The 21,288-nt window shown below is 40.9% G+C and overlaps 1 protein-coding gene across 5 annotated transcripts in view; it reads left to right on the forward strand.

The window, feature by feature from the left end:
- GALK2 (galactokinase 2) overlaps positions 1–21,288 on the forward strand; it is a 242,603-nt gene that overhangs the window by 214,083 nt on the left and 7,232 nt on the right. For 4 of the 5 annotated variants that reach the window (XM_023740659.1, XM_004386303.2, XM_023740660.1 and 1 more), the window contains one exon: positions 15,265–15,466. The exons of the other annotated variant lie outside the window; for it this stretch is intronic. In XM_023740659.1, the coding sequence (XP_023596427.1) occupies positions 15,265–15,466 (202 nt within the window). The remainder of the gene's footprint in view (positions 1–15,264; positions 15,467–21,288) is intronic. 5 annotated transcript variants of the gene reach the window in all.

Raw genomic sequence — 21,288 nt, forward strand, 5'->3', positions numbered from 1 at the left:
TTATACAATATTTGTCCTTCTGTGACTAAATTCACTCAGCATAATGACCTCCAGCTTCCTCCATGTTACGTTTCACACCTTCATCGTTGTTCTTTATCGTTGCATAGTATTCCATTGTGTGGATATACCATAATTTGTTTATCCATTCGTCCATTGATGGGCACCTAGGCTGTTTCCATCTTTTTGCTATCATGAACAGTACTCCAATGAACATAGGTGTGCATATATCTATTTGTGTGATGGCTCTTATTTCTCTAGGATAGTGGTGATAAATGGCATCCTTGTCTGGTTCCCGTTCTCAAGGGGAATGCTTTCAGCCTCTCCATTTAGGATGATGTTCGCTTTGTGTAAACGCCCTTAGTTATGTTGAGGAATTTCCCTTGTATTCTTGTTTTGATGAGAGTTTTTATCATGAATGGATGTTGGACTTTGTCAAATGCCTTTTCTGCATTAATTGATAAGATCGTGTGGTTCTTGTCTTTTGTTTTATTTATGTGATGGATTACACTGATTGTTTTTCTGATGTTGAACCATCCCGGCATACCTCGTATAAATTCCAGTTGATCGTGGTGAATTATTTTTTTGATATGTTGTTGAATTCTATTGGCTAGAATTTTGTTGAGGATTTTTGTGTCAATGTTCATGAGGGTATAGTGGTCTGTAATTTTCTTTTTTTGTGGTGTCTTACCTGGTTTTGGTATCAGGGTTATGCTGGCTTCATAGAATGAGTTTGGGAATATTCCATCCTTTTCTATGCTCTTAAATACCTTTAGTAGTAGTTGTGTTAACTCTTCTCTGAAAGTTTGGTAGAGATCTCCAGTGAAACCATCCGGGTCAGGGCTTTTTTTGGTTGGGAGTTTTTTAATTACCTTTTCAATCTCTTCTTTTATTATAGGTTTCTTTAGTTGTTGTACCTATGTTTGTGTTAGTTTAGGTAGGTAGTGAGTTTCTAGAAATTTGTCCATTTCCTGTAGGTTTTTAAATTTGTTAAAGAGTACAATTTTTCATAGTATTCTGTTACGATACTTTTAATTTCAGTAGGATCTGTTGTGATATCACCCATCTCATTTCTTATTGGAATTATTTCCTTCCTCTCCTGTTTTTCTTTAGTCAGTTTGGCAAATGTTTATTGCTTTTGTTTATCTTTTCAAAGAACCAGCTTTTGGTCTTGTTAACTCTTTCAGTTGTTTTTCAGTTCTCTATTTCTTTTAATTCTGCTCTAATTCTTATTATTTCCTTTCTTCTGGCACCCGAGGGTTCCTTTTTGTGTTCTCTTTCTACTTGTTCCAGTTGTAGGGATAATGTTTTGATTTTGGCCTTTTCTTCTTTTTGGATTTGTGAATTTATTGCTATAAACTTGCCTTTGAGCGCTGCTTTTGCTGTGTCCCAAAGTTTCTGGTTGTATGTGTTTTCATTGTCATTTGATTCTGTGAATTTCTTCATTCCATTCTTAATTTCTTCTCTAATGCATTGGTTTTTGAGCAAGGTGTTGTTCAGTTTCCATGTGTTTGAATTTTTTTTCCTTGCTTTTTCAGTTACTGATTTCTACTTTTATGGCTTTATGGTCGGAAAAGATGCTTTGTAATATTTTGATGCTTTAGATTCTGTTAAGGCTTGTTTCATGGCTTAATATGTGGTCTATTCTGGAGAATGTTCCATGTTTCTTAGATAAGAAAGTATGCTTGGCCTCTCTGTAGGGTACAGTGTTTGGTATATGTGTATGAGATCAAGTTTTTTGACTGTGGCATTTAAGTCTTTCATGTCTTTATGGAGCTTATTTCTGGATGTTCTGTCCTTCACCAAAAGTGGTGTGTTGAAGTCTCCTACTATTATTGTGGACCTGTGTATCTCTCTTTTCAATTCTTTTAGAGTTTGTTTTATATATTTTGGAGCCCTGTCATTGGGTGTGTAAATATTTATTATGGTTATGTCTTCCTGGTATATTGACCCTTTAATCATTATACAGTGTCCTTCCTTATCCTTTGTGGGGGGATTTTACTTTAAAGCCTATTTTGTCAGAGATTAATATTGCCACTCCTGCTCTTTTTTGAGTGTTGTTTGCTTGATATATTTTTTTTCCATCCTTTGAGTTTTAGGTTGTGTCTTTAAGTCTAAGCTGTGTCTCTTGTAGGCAGCATATAGATGGATCATGTTTTTTTATCCAGTCTGCCATTCTCTGTCTCTTTATTGGTGCATTTAGTCCTTTTACATTCAGTGTAATTATTGGTAGGTGTGAGTTTAGTGCTGTCATTTTGATGTCTTTTGTGTGTGTGTGTGTTGTTGGTTGACAGTTTCTTTGTTCCACTTGATTTTCTGTGCTGAGTCATTTTTCTTTATGTATTTTCTTTCATCTTTTTAATTGTTGTTGGTTTTGTCTTTATGTTTTTCATTTTGATGTGTAGGATTATTAGTTTCCTTTGTGATTACCTTAATATTTACCCCTATTTTTCTAAGTTTAAACCAGTCTTTTATTTCTTTATATCGCCTTGACTTCCTCTCCATGTGAAAGATGTGTGACTACATTGTTTAGTCCCTCTCTTTTGTTTTAATGTTGTGATCTTTTACATATTGACGTCTCTGTTTCCCTATTTTCAGTGTTTTTGCTTTGATTTATTTTTGTGACTGCCCTATCTGGGTTGATTACTGATTGCTGTGTCCTGTGTTCTAGTCTTGGGTTGTTATCTGTTCTTATTGATTTTCCAACCAGAGGACTCCCTTTAATATTTCTTGTAATTTTTGTTTTGTTTTTGCAAATTCCCTAAACTTCTGTTTTTCTGGCAGTGCCCTAATTTTGCCATCATATTTGAGAGACAGTTTTGTTGGATATAGAATTCTTGCGTGGAAATTTTTTTCCTTCAAGGCTTTACATATGTCATCTGTTTTAGTCATATAGTGCTGCTATAACAGAAATACCCCAAGTACATGGCTTTAACAAAGAGAAATGTATTTTCTTACAGTCTAATAGGCTAGAAGTCCAAATTCAGGGTATCACCTCCATCACCTCCAGGGGAAGGCTTTCTCTCTCCATTGGCTAAGTCTTCCCCTGGACTAGGAGCTTCTCTGCGCAGGAACCCTTGGTCCATATGTCACGCTGTCCTCCTGGCACTGCTTTCTTGGTGGTATGATGTCCCCACTCTGTCTGCTTGCTTTCCTTTCCTTTTAGCTCTTGTAAGGAAACTCCTTTTACATTGGATCAGAGATGTGACCTTAGTAAGGGTGTTACAGTCACACCCTAATCCTCTTTAATGTAAGATTACAATCACAAAATGGAGGACAACCACACAATACTGGGAATCATGTCCTAACCAAGTTGACACATATTTTTGGGGGACACAATTCAATCCATGACATTCCACCCTTTGGCCCCTGAAATTTCATGTCATTGCTACATGTAAGACACATTCACTGCATCATATCATAGCAAAAGTATTAAATCAACTCCAAGTCCAAAATCCCCAAATTCCTCTTCATCTGTGAAATCTAGAATGCAAATTATCTGCTTCGAAAGTACAATGCCAGAACAGGTACAAGCTAGACATTTCCAGTATAAATGGGAGAAATTGGAGGAAAAGAAGGGATAACAGGCACCAAGCAAGTCAGCAGAACAGATTACATTAGCCCTCAAAGCTTTGAAAATAATCCTCTGTTCTCTGAGACAGTTTACACAATGGCCCTGCCCTCCAGACTCTAGGTATTGACCATACTCTCCAGATTCTGAGTGGAGGCCCCTCAGCCCTGGGTTTCAGCTCTGCCTTCCAGCTCCACTGGGACAGCAACTGTGCTCCCTCGACTTTAGGCGCACCATTCTCCTAGTGCATCTGAGTGGCGACTTCACTCTTAGACGTACCAGAGGTCATGGCCATACCTTTTGAGAGCGAGGTAGCTCTGCTTCTTGTGTTCCTTGTCTCTTCAGCTTCTGCTTCCTGGTTTCTTGGCCCCAGATCTTTAGGTCTCTCACCCACATCTGCCCTCCTGGAGCAAGTGTTCCAAAGCTGTGTAGCTCCACCGATAAGTGCCTGGAGGCATCCTATTCGTCCAGGAAGCCTCCTGCGCACAGGCACTCAGCTCTTTTGCTCCGTGGGTCAGCAAGCCTAGCCCCGTTGATAAGTGCCCGGAGGCATCCCACTCTGCCAGGAAGCCTCCTGCGTATAGGCACTCAGCTCTCTTGCTCTGTGGGTCATCTCCAGCACCATCTCACACTGGTCTCCTGGTTCTGCTGCTGCTGGTCCTCTGCCGCTGCCGCTCCTCTATCCATTCGTGGTTTCAAAACCGCTCCCACATTTTAGGTTTTTGTTAGAGCAGGACCCCACTCTCAGTGTTTTAGTCATCTAGTGCTGCTATAACAGAAAATCACAAGTGCTTGGCTTTAACAAAGAGAAATTTGTTTTCTCACAATCCTAGTAGGCTAGAAGTCCAAATTCAGGGCATCACCTCCAGGGGAAAGCTGTCTCTCTCCATTGGCTCTGGAGGAAGGCCCCTGTCATCAATCTTCCCCTGGACTAGGAGCTTCTCCGCGCAGGAACCCCAGGTCCAAAGGTCACATTCTGCTCCTGGGACTACTTTCTTGGTAATATGAGGTCCCCACTCTCTGCTCGCTTCCTTTTCCTTTTAGCTCTTGTAACATAAAAGGTGGTACAGGCCACACCCCAGGGGAACTCCCTTTACATTAAATTAGAGATGTGACCTTATTAAAGGTGTTACAATCCCACCCTAATCCTTTTTAACATAAAATTACAATCACAAAATGGAGGACAAGCACACAATACTGGGAATCATGGCCTAACAAAGTTGACACGTATTTTGGGGCAACACAATTCAATCCATGACATCATCCCATTGCCTTCTTGCCTGCATAGTTTCTGCTGAGTACCCTGAGCTTATTCTTATTGACTCTCCTTTGTAGATGACTTTCCGTTTATCCTTAGCTGCTCTTAAAATTCTCTTTGTCTTTGGTTTTGGCAAGTTAGATTATAATATGTTTTGCTTACTTTCTTTGGGGAATCTACCTTATGTGGGGTTCGATGAGCATCTTGGATAGATATCTTTTCATCTTTCATGATATCAGGGAAGTTTTCTGCCAACAAATCTTCAACAATTCTCTCTGTATTTTCTTGTATTTCCCTCTGTTCTGGTACTCCAATCACTCGTAGGTTATTCCTCTTGATAGAGTCCCACATATTTCTTAGAGTTTATTCATTTTTTAGAATTCTTTTATCCAGTTTTTCCTCAAATAAGTTGGTGTCAAGTGCTTTATCTTTAGTCTCACTAATTCTGACTTCCATTGCCTCAATTCTGCCCCTGTGACTTTCTATTGAGTTTTCTAATCCTGAAATTTTATTGTTAATCTTCTGGATTTCTGATTGCTGTCTCTCTATTGATTCTTGCAGCCTGTTAAATTTGTCATTATACTCTTCTCTGATCTTCTTAAGTTCTTCTGTTGCTTTGTCTGTTTGTTCCTTGGATTGTTCTGCGTTTCACATGATCTCCTTCATTACCTCTTGAAGAGTTCTGTATATTAATCTTTTGTATTCTACTTCTGGTAGTTTCAAGAAGTTCTCTTCCTCTAGAAAATTTCTTGATTTTTTTGTTTTGGGAGCTTGCTGAAGCCATCATAGTTTGCCTCTTTCTGTAATTTAATATTGACTGTTGTCTCCGAGCCATCAATAAGTTATTATATTTATTTTATGTTTGCTTACTATGTCCTAACTTCTTGTTCTTGTTTTGTTTTGATATGCCCAAATAGGCTGCTTATGTGAGCTAGTTTGATTATTGGCACTTTTGAAGCTGTAGCGTTCTATCACCAGTTGGTTAGATCTGTTACTAGGTATGTGACCCCAGGAGTATGTTTACTTTTCTTATGTGGATTCAGCTCAGGTGTCCAGGTAGTTGGTCATCAAGTGTGTGGTGCAGGCTCTCACCTACAGTCCTAGAGAGGCAGGAGTGATTGGTGTAGGCGCAGGCATCTGGCTGCAGTAGGGGGTCACATGCTAAGCAAGGCAAGGGGCTTACAGCTACCCCTGAGTGTCTTGGAGGAAAGTGTGTCTCTGTTTGCTAGAGCATGTAGGTGGGTGGGTTTTGCAGCTGGACTATGGGCACCCAGTGCTATTAGTTGTAAGGACTGGGAGGCACCACTTATTCTTGAACCCCTCTTGTGGGTCGCTAGGTGGCGAGGGTGGAGCCATCAGTCCTCAGACCCCTGATGTGCGTAGGTGAGGGTCCTCCTTAATGGGCACAGCAGTGTCAAATGTCATGAACCTGTCCCTTCACCATATATCTGATACAGTTGAAATTAGCCTTCAGGTATATACCCTGTTGCATTGTGGTAATGAGGGCCTATGCTGTTGAAATGTGCCCACACAGGTCTCTGCAGGGGTGAAAGGCATTCAAAGTCCGTGGACCTCTTATGCTTGTGCCTAGGCAAAGGAGTTGTGTCTACCCTTAGTTCCCGGCTTAGGGGAGCTTGCAGATTATCTTTTCCTGTTTGTTAATTTATTCCTTCTCCAAGGCCAGGAGAATGGCTCAGGGGCTCAGGGCACGTGACAGGTCCTATTTCTGGCCCGGGGGACTCGACAATCGCTAAAGCCGGCCCGGGACCCAGTGCAGAGCAGGGACGGGGTAGGTAAATGGGAGAGAGGTTTTTCCCAAAGAGGTTGTTTTTTGATCTGTGCGGTAGATCAGACACTTGTACTTATCTTTGCCGATTGAACGCTGCTTTTCACTGGTTCTGGAGGCGTGAGTAGACTCTCTGCCACCAGGTCTCTCCTGATGTGGAAAACGCCTCCTGAGCACCACTGCTTGCCTCACTGTGCATACCAGCCGATCCAGTCTGAAGGGTGCTGGCTCCTGCTGGGTCAGGTCTATCAACTCCTTGCTGCTTCTGATCTGTCTCTTCCTCCCTGTGCCACTCAGTCCGATTCCTCAACTTTGTCTTTGATGTTCAGGGATCCTTGATTGTCGTATATAATTGATTCACTTGTTTTTTCAGGTCTTTGTTGTAAGAGAGACCACAGGAAGTGTCTGACTACTCTGCCATCTTGGCCACGCCTCCTTCCTTCTTTTTTTAGTATAATAATTTCTCTCAAGGATTACAAGAGCTTATAGACAGATGGAGTATCCAATTATAAAGTTAAGAGGATAGGGAAGAAAGCAATATGTACAGAGTTTCAGAGTTTCTTGGTGTTTTTGTTATCTGCACAACAGTGCCTGATGAGTTGCCAGTAAATAGCAAGCTAAAATGCTTGTCCCCAAGAGCATCTATGATATCCAGCCAGTACAGAGCTGCTCTCCCTTCCAAAGGGTGGTCTCCAAATCTATTATAGCCTCTGGCAAGATTTTTATATCACAATTGAAAACAGATGCTCTTTCTGCCCTTTCCCTTGTTTTCTTAGTTACTACCATTTAGGGGGTGTGAGCTGTGACAATCTCTCATGCACCTTCAGAATGCCTAGCAAGAGGCCTTATTAGACATTCTCACTTTCCAATGCTGCTGTGAAACACCCTGCAGATAGAGAGTCCATGCATGAGGGACCAGGCTTGCGAGGTTCTGGTAATCTGTTTAGTGCGTTCTGAATGTTTCTTGTCACAGTTCAAAACACTGATCCTAAGGCTGAATATTAAACATCTCTCTAGACAATTTCTACTTTAGAATACTTCATCTTTAGGGAAAATATTTAATCCTAAAGTAATATGGAATCCTGTAGGAAAGTCAAAGCATACTCTTCCTAGTGGACTATATTGAGTTTTATTACAGGATATGGCCCTAAAAGGTGCTGGTATGTGATGTTGAGAATCCAGAGTATCCAACATCACTGTAAATTCTTGATTAAAAGAGACTTAGTAGACATAACAACTAAACATAATGCGTGGATTCTGGACCCTGGTTCAAATCAACGGAAATTTAAACTGGTGGACAGCTGAGGAAATTTAAATATGGACTGGATATGAGATGATATTAGGAATCACTGATAATTTTGTTAAGTGTGATAATGATATGGTGATTATGCAAGAAAATATCCTTATTTTATAGAGATCTCATTGCTGTCGAGTTATTTCTGACGCATAGTGACATACTCAGATATTTAGGGAGGAAATGTGTGTATAATTTATTTTAAAATACTTCAACAAAATATCAGTTGAAGCAAATATGGGAAAATGTTAATAATTGTTAAATCTAGGTGATGAGATAATGGAGTTTATTATAGCATTTTCTCTACTTTCCTATATGCTTGAAAATTTTTATAATTCAAAGTTAAAAAAAAATCTTTGCTCACAAGAGCATAGTGTAGTGATTTGTCAACTAATCAATACCACTTTGTGATTGTAGAGAGCATATGGTGGTGCAAATGTTAACATGTTGGCTGCTAACCAAAAGGTTAGGTTTGCGTTTACCCAGAGGCGCCTCGGAAGAAATGCTTAGTGTTCTACTTCCAAAACATCAGCCACTGAAAACCCTATGGAGCACATTTCTACTCTGATACACATGAGGTTGCCATGAGTCAAAATTGATTGACTCAACAGCAACTAGTTGTTGTGACTATAGTTGATGTTGCAATATTGTGCCTTTTGTGCTGCAGCCACAAATAGCAGTGGGCCTGGAAACTAGGTGATTTCTTCATCCATGAGACATTATGGTAAAAATGAAATAATATTCCTCCTTTCTCCGTCTCCCCTCCCACAGCATACTCCAATTTTGTAACTCAGCCTATTATTACAGGAGGTGAAGTAGTTCAAATGTAAAACTGAAACATATGGAATCCTTAATCTGGTATTTTAAACATTTTGCTTAAACCTCAAGTTATAAAAAAGAACAATTTTTTTTTAGGGGGGGAGCTTTAGGTGAAGGTTTACAAAGCAAATTAGTTTCCCATTCAATAAAAAAGAACAATCTTAAGCTGCAGTTACCAAAGTCATTTTCTTTCCTTTCAAAATGCATATTCTACAACCTGGATTATATTAATTTATATAAAATGATTGCCACCATCTGAGGCACACAAACACCAATCATTGACCCTACTTTTCCTTCCCTGTTCAGAGATTTTTGAGGAGTTGTCATTGTCACATCCACCTGTGCTATTTCTTCAGACAGAGCATATTTGGTGATGGTATATGCCAGTATTTGGTATTCATAAGACTTTTCTTCCCTTGGGATACTTTGATACCCAGACCCTAAAATAAATCATATTCCCATTTCAATTGAACTGATTGATGGAAATAACAAATTTACCCTATCAGTATGGGCTGACTCACATGACCTGACTACTCATGGAATAAAAAATGTTACTGCATCACCCCCACCTACATTTAGCTTGTAAATTCTCGTTTTTTCTTATTTTTCATCTATACTTGGTATCAGTAGTTGCAAATTCAATAGCAGATGGAATCTTGCTGTTCCCTTTACTCAGTCTTGACAACTTGTCAAGTTGTGAGTACTGGCACCTCATTTTAAAAAAAAAAAACAATGCCGATTTGGAGCTATCTTGACTTTGAACTGGGGTGAACAATAAGTCCTAATTATATCATCATCAACAATGAACATCTGTTGAGCTTCTGTCAGGAATGCACTGTTTGAGGTGCTATGGGGTGAGAAGCTGTAGTGGTGGAATGCGTGGAGATTCCATAATCATGGAGTGACGGAATGCAGTTTCTATCTTTAGCAGTTGGAAAACTCTTTGAGAAGATACAAGCAACAATTACTATAGGAAGCATATGGCTAAATGAGTGCCATGGACAGTGAATGTGGGTAAAGTTCAGAGTCAAGAGATGATTTCCAGCTGGGGCCATCATGGTTTCATGTAGGATATAAAATTTAAACTAAACCTTTAGAAAAAGGTAAAATTTTGATAGGGAGAGCAAGGATGTTTTCATGTGGGACTTATGAGTACATCCAAAAGCAAGAAGTGTTTAGTTAACTACAAATAGGCCAGTTTAGCTAAAGGGAAGCCTTCCTGTTGAGACTGAGGATGGTGAGGGTAGGAATTTGATGAACACCACAGAAACATTAAAAGTTTTGGGTAGTAACATGAGTAAGCCTGAACTTTAGCTGCCCAATCAGGTGTTGTTGACCCCAAGGTGGATTGTAGGTAGGAGAGACCAAGACGGGAGCGTCAGTTAGAAGATTACTGCAAAATCATCCAGGTGGTAGAGAGAATAGAAGTGTAAATAAAAGTGTAATGATAGTGGGAGTGTAAGGAAGGATTACAAGACACATTTCAAAAGAAGAACCAGTTAGATTTGGTGACTCAGTGTAGGCCCTCTTTGAAAGAGAATTACGAAATTTATCTGAATTTGCATCATTTCATTGATACAGTCAGTTAGCTGTACATTTTATATACCTAACATGACTCAACTGAGAACCTTTGAAAGAAAATATTTCTTTGTCATTAATTTATTGTAAAGTTGGTCTCACCCTTATAACTACTAAGCTTTTACACAAATCTTAAGATTGGCTATTGAGTTCCTCTAGCCTTGGCTGACTTTTTAATCCATCTTCCAAAATTATAAGGACCATATGTGGGGGGAGAAAAAACTTAACATTTTAATAGAGTTTATTGGTGCACAAGTGAAGGAGTAAAGTACTTCTAAAAAAGCAGCACTGTCTTAGGGGAGAGGAACCAGAAGGCAGACTCAGGAGGAGAGAGACATGTAGAGAAGCTACTTTAATAAGCTGCTCAGTGTCCTTCAGTGGAGGCACACAGCCAACCCACAGGACTCTGCAAGAAGGGAGCTGGGGAATAGATCCTCTGCCCTCACAATTTTCCGCCCACCCCCCATCTCATGGAGACCTTCTCCCTTTTATCAATCCAGGGTACAAAGGAACCTGTTGGTGTTGTCTTCATAGGTCAGGCCTCTGGGCAGAAAGCAGATGGAGAAGGGCAGAGCATAGACCTGGGGTGCAAACAGGAGGTAACAGTCACAGTTAGCATCCTCTTTACAAAATATAACACTTTGGGGAGAGAGCTGAAGGAAGTTCTTCATAGCATCATAAAATATTAGAGCTGGGAGAATCTCGAGAAGTAATTATCAAACTCATTTTATTTTGTTTTAAAGTCTATTTTATCTGAGAATTAGTATTCCTACTCCTGCTCTTTTTTGGTTGCCATTTGCTTGATATATTTTTTCCGTCCTTTGAGTTTTAATATATTTATGTCTTTGTTTCTAAGGTGTGACTCTCATAGACAGCATTTTGATGAGTCCTATTTTTTTATCCATTCTGTCATTCTCTGTCTCATTATGGGTATATTTAAGCCATTTGCATTCGGTGTGATTATTGACAAGTGCGAGTTTATTGCTGTCATTTAGTAGTACTTTTTTTTGTGGTACTGATGTTTTCTTTGTTCCTCTTACTCTCCTGTGCTAAATTCCTTTTGTTTGTGGATTTCTTTTACATTTCTTTTGTTTTTGTTAATTTTGTGTTTACTGAGAGTTTATGTTTTTCTTCTTTATTTTGATCAGTAGATTTGTTAACTTTCTCTGTGGTTTCCTTGAAATTTACCCCTATCTTCCTAAGTTTAAACCAGTCTTTTATTACTTGATAATGCCTTGACTTCCTCTCCATTTGAAAGTTCTATACCTACACTGTTTATTCCCTCTTTTATTATTCTGACGTTGTCATTTACAGATTGACCTTCCTGGTTTTCTGTTGTAAATCTTTTAGTTTTATTTTATCCTTGAGAGTTCATTATGTAGGTGGATATCTGGCTGATTCTGTCCTGTGTCCTAGATTCAGGTTGGTTGTCTGCTGTGTTGTTGGTTCTTTAACTGAAGGACTCCCTTTAATAATATTTGTTAAGTTTGGTTTGGCTTTTACATATTTCCTTAATTTCTGTTCATCTGGAAATGTCCTAATTTCACCATGATATTTGAGTGAGTTTTGCAGGATGTATTATTCTTGGTTGGCAATTTTTTTCTTTCAAGGTCTTATATATGTCATCTCCTTGCCTTCTTGCCTGCGTGGTTTCTGCTAAGTAATCAGAGCTTAGTCTTATTGTTTTCCCTTTGTATGTGACTTTTCATTTTTCTTGAGCTGCTCTCAGGATTTTTTCTTTGTCTTTGGTTTTGGTGAGTGTGATTATGATATGTCTTAGTGACTTTCTTCTGAGGTCTCTCCTATATGGGGTTGATTGAGCTTGTTGGATGGTCAGCTTTTCATCTTTCATGATATTAGGGAAGTTTCCTGTCAGCAAATCTTCAATGAATCTCTCTGCATTTTCTGTTTTCTCCCCGTTCTGGAACTCTGATCACATGCAAATTTTTGCTTTTGATTTTATCCCACATAGTTCTCAGGTTTTGTCATTTTTCTTCATTCTTTTCTCTGATTTTTCCTCTAACAAAGTAGTATCAAGGATTTGTCTTCAATTTTGCTGATCCTGTCTCCTGTTGTTTCAAATTTGCTCCCAAAACCTTCTCTTGTGCTGTCAATTTCTGAAATCTTGTTTATCTTTTGGATTTCTAATTGCTGTTTTTGTATTATTTCTAGTTGTTTATTTATTTTGCCATTTTGTTCTTGTATTGTATTCCTGAATTTTTCCATTACTTTGTGTTTTCCCTGATTTTGTCTATTTTTTCCTTATTTTTGTCTGCGTTTTCCTTCATCTCTTTCCTAATCTCTTGGAGAGCCCTGAATATTAGAATTTTGAATTCCCTATCAGGTAGTCCCAGTGCCTTTTCTTCTGCTGGAGGGTCATCTGGTGTTTTATTTTGGTCACTTTCTAGAGCTATTCTGCTCTGTTTTTTCATGTTTTGATATCGTCTGCTGTCTCCAGAACATTCAGGAATTATTTTCTTCATTGATTGATTGTAGATGTTTGTTTTGTCTGATGTTTTTGTTTTATTTGGTTATGTCTGGGCAGGTGGGTTGGGTGTGTTTTGTTGCTTGTTTGTGGGCATAATATTTCTCACCACCTTGTCCAGGTGGGCTGGGCTGGTCGCTCAGCCTTGGTGCAGCAGGGCAGGTCCAGTGGGGGGGGGCAGGGTTTGGTCGTATGCTGCATGAACTGGGGCTGATGGGGTGGGACCAGGGGGCAGTGTGGATCAGGGTCCGGGGGTCTGTGCCGGTGCTGCTCAGGAGTGCAGTGCTCAGTTCACAGTGCAGATAGGCAGGAGAGAAGGGAGAGGACATGATGTACTGAGCTAAGTGGGTGAGAGAAAGAAGAGAGAAACAGAAGAAAAAAAGCAAAAAAAAATGAAGAAAAATAAATAAGTAAAATGGCTGCTCAGTGGGATTCAGTGGATGGGGGTGGGGCAGACCCAGGGAGGCCGTGTGCCAGTGGCTTTCTAGCCAAGTGGTACAGCTCAGCCTATTAAGAAAGGAAGTGGGTGGTGCATGGGGCTATGTGGGTGGGAGAAAGGAAGGGAGAAAAAGAAAAGAGAGAGAAGCAGCAGAAACAACAACAACAAAAAATAAATAAATATGATGCTGAGGGAGCTGGCTCGTGGGGGCAGGGTGTAATCAACGTGGTGGTGAGCTAATGTCTCTCTCGTCAGGTGGCACGGCATGGCTCATCAGGAAGGGGCGGAAGCAGCACAGGGCCTAGGTGGGAGGGAGAAGGAAATGGGAGAAGGGGAAAGATAAAGAAAAATAAAAAACATGGTGCTGAGGGAGCCAGACTGTGGGTGGCACAGACCTGGGGAGGCTGTGTGCTGGAGGCTCTTCTAGCTGAGCGGTACAGCACAGCCCATCGAGAAGAGGGGGAAGGGTGGTGCTCAGGGCTAGGCAGGCAGGAGAAAGGAAAGGAAGGAAGGGAGAGAGAGAGAGAGAAGAAATAACAACAACAAAAAAAGAAATGGCGCTGAGGGAGCTTATCGGTGATGGCAGTGCAGACCTCGGGAGGCCATTACCAGTGGCTCTCTAGCCACGTGGTGCAGCATGGCCTTTTGAGAAGGGGCAAGGGTGGCATAGTGGGTGGGAGAAGAAAAGGAAGGAAGTGAGAGAGAGAAGAAATAGGGGGAAAAAAGAAAGAACAAAGCAAACAAACTAAAAAAGTATGGCGCTGAGTGAGCCAGGTAGTGGGGGTGGCGCAGAACCAGAGAGGCTGTGTGCTGGTGGCTTTCTAGTTAAGCGGCACAGCACAGCTTTTCTAGAAGGGGCAGGCATGGCACAGGGGGCTAGGTGGACAGGAGAAAGGCAAGGAAGAAAGGGATAGAGAGAGAAGAAACAAACAAAGGAAAAATATGGTGCTTAAGGAGCCAGTCGGTGACAGTGGCGTGGATCCGGGGAGGCTGTGTGCCAGTGGCTGTCTGGCTGAGCAGTGCAACACTGCCCATCGGGAAGGGATGGGGGCAGTACGCAGGGCTAGGTGGATGGGAGAAAGAAAAGGAAGGAAGGGAGAGAGAAGATATCAAAAAAAGAAAATACTGCTGAGGGACCCAACTGGTAGGGGTGGCACAGAACCAGGGAGGCCGTGTTGGTGGCTCTCTAGCCAAGCAGTGTAGCACAGCCTGTCAAGAAGGGGCGAGGATGGCACACAGGACTAGCTGGGTGAGAGAAAGGAAGGGAGAGAGAGAAGAAAAAAAAAGCCAAAAAAACAATAACAAAACAAAAATGGCACTGAAGGAGCTGGCCGGTGGGGATAGGGCAGACTTAAGTGGCAGTGAGCTGTTATCTCTCCAGCTGAGCAACTGTGTCCTGTTGGAAAGCAGCAGAAGCCTTGTACAAGGAAGAAGGGTAGGGGGTGGGAAAGCACGTATCCCTGGTTACCGGGTGCTCTGTCTCCTGTTGGAAGTTCCATGAAGCTGCCTTCCTGTACCCCCTGTCTGTGTTCCTTGGTGGGGCACAGTGGAAAGAACGTGGTTCTGGGGTCAGACATCCCTGATCCATTCTGCTTCTGCCTCTCGCTGGGTATGTGACCATAGTTGCTCCTTCACTTTGCTGAGCTGCTTTCCCCATCTGTTAAGAGGGGTCGTACTACCAGTCCCATAGTGCTGTGAGGAAGCTACATGAGGTGGTGCTGTTAAAGTGTCTGCCACGAAGGAAGAGCTCCATGAATGTCCCTGCTCCCTTCCTTTGGAGTGTGCTAGTTTGCACGCACATGCATGCACATGTGAAGTGAAGAAGATATACTTACAAGGTTTTATTCAATATCAAAAGTAAAACTGACTTGAAGATAGATACTTTTAGATGATAACAAATTCTTTCATTGAAAGAGAAACCTATTTAAAGTCTACAATAATTATATGAAGACAGAAATAGAAATCCTTAATAATTGCATATTTTTGTCCTGGGTTTTCCAGTAGCCCTTTCTAAGCTTGTTGCTCTTTCTTCCTAAGTGCTCCACTTCAAACTCTACCAGCGCGCAAAGCACGTGTACAGCGAGGCAGCACGAGTCCTCCAGTTTAAAAAGATATGTGAGGAAGCACCTGACAACGTGGTCCAGCTGCTGGGGGAGTTAATGAATCAAAGCCATGTGAGCTGCCGGGACATGTTCGAGTGCAGCTGCCCTGAGCTGGACCAGCTAGTGGACATCTGTCGGTGAGGCTGGGAGAGTAGCATGGCTGGGGCAAGGGTGTCATCAAAGAACACTGTTTAAGTGATGCAACATTTTCATAATCTGCTAAGTGAAAGAAAGTTCTTCTCTACTGCCTGTGTGGGCTCTCCCATGACATAGAGCTGAACTTGTTTCCCACTAAATAGCTGTAGGATGAAAGATTTGGCACCTGGCTCCATGGCTTTATGGGACTCCAGGTTTGGAATCAGCTCTTTACAACATGATAATAAAGAATTTCCCATCTCTGCATGATCAGGCCTTTCAGGAAGGTAGGTTTTTTTCAGGCACGGGCTCTGGTGTTCTTTTCACATGATATTTTAGTTAATGGTGTCCGCTGACTGTTGCTGTGCCAGCACCTCCTCTCTGGTGTCATAGGGTTAGTAGTTCTATTGGAAAGAAGGGGGAAAAACGAAAGAGGGCCTCAAACCTGACTGAAGTGCCTGATTGAAGTACGTGAGGAGGGGCATTGCTAAAGAAATTACTCAGCCACATTTCTTGCCTTCCAGGTTTAGGTTAGGTAATTTGGAGAAATAAGAACTGAAGAAAGCCCAGTTTATAACTGGCTGGTTGAGACAGAAGTGCAAAGAAGAATATTCATCAAGCCTGGAGAAAACTTCCTTGTAATTGCTAGAGAATGGGGATAATAGATGTAGTTTGCTCTCTTTACCCAGTATGATTCCTTTTCCAAGGTCCGTTGACCTTGGGAGAACTGAAAGGGAAATTTGGAGAACTCTCAAATGGCTAAATGTTATTTCCACTGTGAGAAGATAGCACAGTACTGCATGCAATTAGTAATAAAAATATAATTAACCACTTGGCGCCTGTGGCTTGCCTTTCCCATTGCCACACTCTCAGCCTGAAAAGTTTAAGTAGCTCAAATGATCAAAAATGGCATGTGTAAACCAGCTTGTCAAGAGACTTGATGAGAATCACTCAGCTGACATCAGTATTTGCTCACTAATGCTAAAAAGCCTTCCAGAGCTGGTTTCATTGTAAGTGCTGTATTCTGAAAATATCAATGGTCCAGTAAATGGAAGAGATCAATGTTGTTCAGTTCTGAAAATAAGTTTAAGTGGAATGCTGTGTGTGGAAATCAGGAGAGAAGAGTCTTTGTCTGGAGGATAGTGGGTAGTTTGAATCCTGCCTAAAAAACAGTGGAGGAGTGTTTGCCAGGCTCTTGGAATTCTCTACTGAACTTTCTTCTTCTGGGATGGTCAGTCAGCACTTGCTTTTATAGAGCTTATATTCTAGTGATGAAAGAGGCAAATGACAATTAAAAATAATGCAAATAGAGTGATAAGTCTTATGGGAAAAAAAAATTAGAAGGGATAAAGAGTGCCAGGGCTGGGTAGGGGTAATTTTTAGATGGGAAGGCCTCTCTGAGGAGATGATATTTGAGCCAGAGACCTGAGGAAGTGAAGAAATGAACCACACAGATATGTAGACATGTAGAGGAGGAGCATTCCACGAGGAGAGAACAGCATGTGCATAGGCCTCGAGATGGGAATCTAAGAAGCTATAGTTACAAGGTTTTATTCAATATCAAAAGTAAAACTGACTTGAAAATAGATACTTTTAGATGATAAAGAATTCTTTCATTGAAAGAGAAACCTATTTAAAATCTACGATAATTATATGAAGACAGAAATAGAAATCCTTAGTAATTGCATTTTTTTGTCCTGGCTGGTAGGGATAGGGCAGACTTAAGTGGCAGTGAGCTGGTATCTCTCCAGCTGAGCAACTGTGTCCTGCTGGAAAGCAGCAGAAGCCTTGTACAAGGAAGAAGGGTAGGGGGTGGGAAAGCATGTATCCCTGTGGTTACTGGGTGCTCTGTCTCCTGTTGGAAGTTCCATGAAGCTGCCTTCCTGTACCCCGTCTGTGTTCCTTGGTGGGGCACAGTGGAAAGAATGTGGTTCTGGGGTCAGACATCCCTGATCCATTCTACTTCTGCCTCTCGCTGGATATGTGACCATACTTGCTCTTCTAAGAAGATCAGTGTGGCCAGAGGGCAGTGAAAGGAGAGAGTAGTAGGTGATGAAGTTAGAGAAGTAGGAGGAGCCATACCACATAAGCCTTGTCGGCCATTGTAAGGGCTCTGGCTTTGAGTTGAGGAAAGAGGCAGTAGAAGTGCCAAGAAGAGACTGGTGCCAGTTATGCCTTGGAGGAGGAGTCAGGACAACTGCTGTGTGGGTGAAAGCAGAATCAATATCACTCCTGGGTTTTTGGCCTGAGAAACTTTGTTTCTCTAAAAGCCACATTTTTAGAATCCAGATTTCACTCACATTTCTGGTTCAGAATTATAACATCATAATGTAGTAGAGCAGGAAGGGGCCTTAGAGATCAGACAAGGCGCTAAGAAGTTACATGATTTGAACAAGTTCATGTAATGACATTGGGAAGCCTGGTTCACAATCCAGTGTTTTGCCACAGCTGCCCCCTCCCTGTTAGGTTATACTCAGATGTGATTACATTTGAATCTGGGTCATTTTTATCTATTTTCCTCTCCTAGTTTTAAATCTTTAATGATGGAGGCTTTTGTGGTCATGGTTTGTAGTGTTTGAGCAGTGGAGCAAGGCCGTGCTGAGCAGGGGAGGCAGTGTATGGAGTAAGGTGGAAGTTAGGAAGGCTGCTGCGTTCTGGGTCTTCACTCTGAGCTCTGTGGCTGTGGAGTGCTGCCGTGATCTGCAGTGTCTCCTGTTCTAGCAGTACATGGGTCTATACATTTTCAAAATGTGATTCTAGTGAAAGATTTAGTGGCTATATCTTAAATGGGTTTAGAAAAGCACCTTTCATTTATTTTTCATTTTATTTGTTTTTGGAAAAACTCCTTTTTTAATGGCAGCTAAAGTGTTTCTGTCTAGCCCATTTTCATCTTTAGTGTTTATGTTTTTAGAAAAATTTAGTGTGTCCAGCATAAGGGCCTCCATCCCTTTTTCACTGTTGTTTTTGTTTGGGAAGCCAATTGCTAAGTATCAAAATTAATTTCTACTTAGTCCATAACCATACAGGGGCTAAGTTTCCTATATTGAAAGATTATCTTTTGGCATGTTGAAAATATTGGCCAGAATAGTTGTCTGGTCCTCCTTAAGCTTCTTATAGAATTAATGTTTTCTGTACTGTCACTGTGAACAACAGATAATATTCTACAAGTATTCCAGTTGGTGGTTAGTTTGTGAAAGGTCCTGGGTGGAAGAGCAAGTTTAGGGGGAATGAAGTAAGTACAGTCATTGATGTCATTCCTTCCTTCAGTCAACAAATACTTTTCAATAGGATATTTGTGTTCCATGTGAAATTGAATTCTACCCTGCACTTTCAAAAGCTGTGGCACTTCCTTTTGTGTGAATATATGAAAAGGGAAGAGAGAAGAATACAGAAGAATGCAAAAAAGATAATGGTAATAAGAAACCCAAAACCAACCCACTGTAAATCTCTACAGAAGCAGACTGCCACGTCTTTCTCCTGCGGAGCCACTAAACCACCGCTGACCTTTCAGTTAGCAGTTGAACGCTTTGACCACTGCGCCACCAGGGCTCCTTGGTAATAAGAAAAAGGATGGGTATATCCCCTGAAGTCTTTAAACCAAACAATAGTTTATTTTAGCTTACCTAGTAAAGAACGTCTGCCTTGAGCATTGTGCTCTTTCAAGATCTATCTATATGGGATCAAATTCACAGTAGCAACTCAGAAGATTAGATAGGAAACTTAGGGGGCAGTAAATTTATGCAAATGGAGGAGCAGCAATTTGGAAAAAAGGTGAGAATGGTTGCACATGTTGAAGAATGTAATCGATGTCACTGAATTGTACATGTAGAAATTGTTGAATTGGTAAATGTTCTGCTGTGTCTATTCTTAACAATAACAAAAAATAAAATAAGCTAAAAAAAGAAAAAACCCCTATGGAGCACAGTTCTACTCTGACATACATGTGGACACCATAAGTAGAGTTAACTCGATAGAAACTTGTTTGATTTAGGCTGAGAGAGGTGCAGGCTGTATGCAAAGAAGGCCCTGCTTGAGGACACTCTGTCTTATTGCTAAGGAAAGAAGGTGATCAGGAACTGATTAGAGGGCTAATCAGAATTTAAGGTCTTATAGTATTTGTCCCATTCCAGCTTGGATTTTAGTTGTCAGGGAATTGACCTCCATGACTAGATGGTGAATAATTTGATGTCAAGGCTTTGACTTATTTACCTATGAATTTCCTACTTTATCTACTACAGTGTTCTCAAAGTGTGTGCTGTGGATCCCTGGGGGTCCCTGAGACCGTTTCAGGAGGCCCACAAAGTCAAAACTCTTGTCACACTAAGATTTGCCTTTTGCACTGATGGTGTTGGAGTTTACATTGATGGTGCAAAAGCAATCGTGGGTCAAACTTCTAGTGCCTTAACACAAATCAAAGCAGTGTCACCAAACTGCGTTAGTAGTTATTGTATTCTTCCCCACCACACACTGAGAGTCAAAAATTGTTGTAATTAAGAATATCCTTGATGAAGCAATAAAAAGTATTAATTTAATGAAGTCTGAAAAAAAGGGGAGGGGGGTTAAAAAGTGCACAAAGACAGACCAGACAGTAGAAGAGCAGCAGGTGGTAACGTGAGGAAGGTTCAAGTAAAAGATGGAGACACTCTTAAGTCCTAGTTCTCTGGGCCAGGCAGAGAGAGTGTTAGGTGTGCTGGAAAGGACCCAGAGAAGGCCTGGTATGGGCCATTGTGCCAAAAACTCACCTCCGATAGAGTACTATTTTGTTTAAAAACTACCACCATCTCCACACTGCTCTGCCTTTTAAGAAGGTTAACACCGGTAGGAAAGGTGTGACTAAGACTGGGCAGCCTGAGAAAGCTGGTTGCCCTAGGGAGACCAGAGGAAGGAGGAAATGGATTCAGAGAGGAGCATCACCAGAGACAATATTTGGATTACCCTCCCTGGTCCATTTGGGCACTTTAAAATTCCTTTCATTTTTCTGAAGACCTGCTTGTAAACTATTTAGGTGAAAAGACAACTAATTGTGTGAATGAAAAACTGCAATGCCTGGAATTCTAAGTACAGTATGCACCAGCTAAAATCTTAGTCTGAGCTGAGGTGCACTGATTTAGAAAGGCATCTCTAGGTAGTTAGCCTGTAGTTTTGGCTAAGGACAAAGCATACGCAGTTATTTTATGACCCATGTGGAGAGGAGAGGGAAGAGAAGAGATCGCCGATGCTTGCTATTTTTTCAGCTGAGCCTTTTACTGCCCTGCAAGGGAAAATCAGTTTAGAACCCAGAGAAAGGATCAGTGAGGGAGAAGGAAACTACACTTACATGGCTAAGCTGTTTATTTTTTTAATTAATGTTATAAAACTTATATGAGACAAAACATAATGAACGAAAAGATGATGCTTGCTCAATTATAAAATATCTCTTTTAAATGAACAAAATGTAAACTTTTAAGAAATGGCTAAATTTTAAAGTAGAGTTTATTGAGGAACACAAAACAATTTTGAAACCAAGTCAGTTATGTGTGAGACAGTTCATTCATTATCGATTCCCTGGTTTACTCAAGAAAAAAATAGTTAATGCCTTTTATTTCTGTTTTGACACTTGTTGAAATTAGAGAGGATTCATTGCTACATTACTGCCAAGCTATTAAGGACAATGAATGACAAAGTTTAATGTACCACCAAAGATTAACCATCCAAACCAAACCCAATGCCGTCTGAGTCAATTCCAACTCAGTGATCCTATAGGACAGAGTAGAACTGCCCCATAGGGTTTCCAAGGCTGTAAATCTTTATGGAAGCAGACTGTCACATCTTTCTCCTGTGGAGC

This window comes from Trichechus manatus, unplaced genomic scaffold (genome assembly GCF_000243295.1).
Source record: "Trichechus manatus latirostris isolate Lorelei unplaced genomic scaffold, TriManLat1.0 scaffold00161, whole genome shotgun sequence".
NCBI lineage: Eukaryota > Metazoa > Chordata > Mammalia > Sirenia > Trichechidae > Trichechus > Trichechus manatus.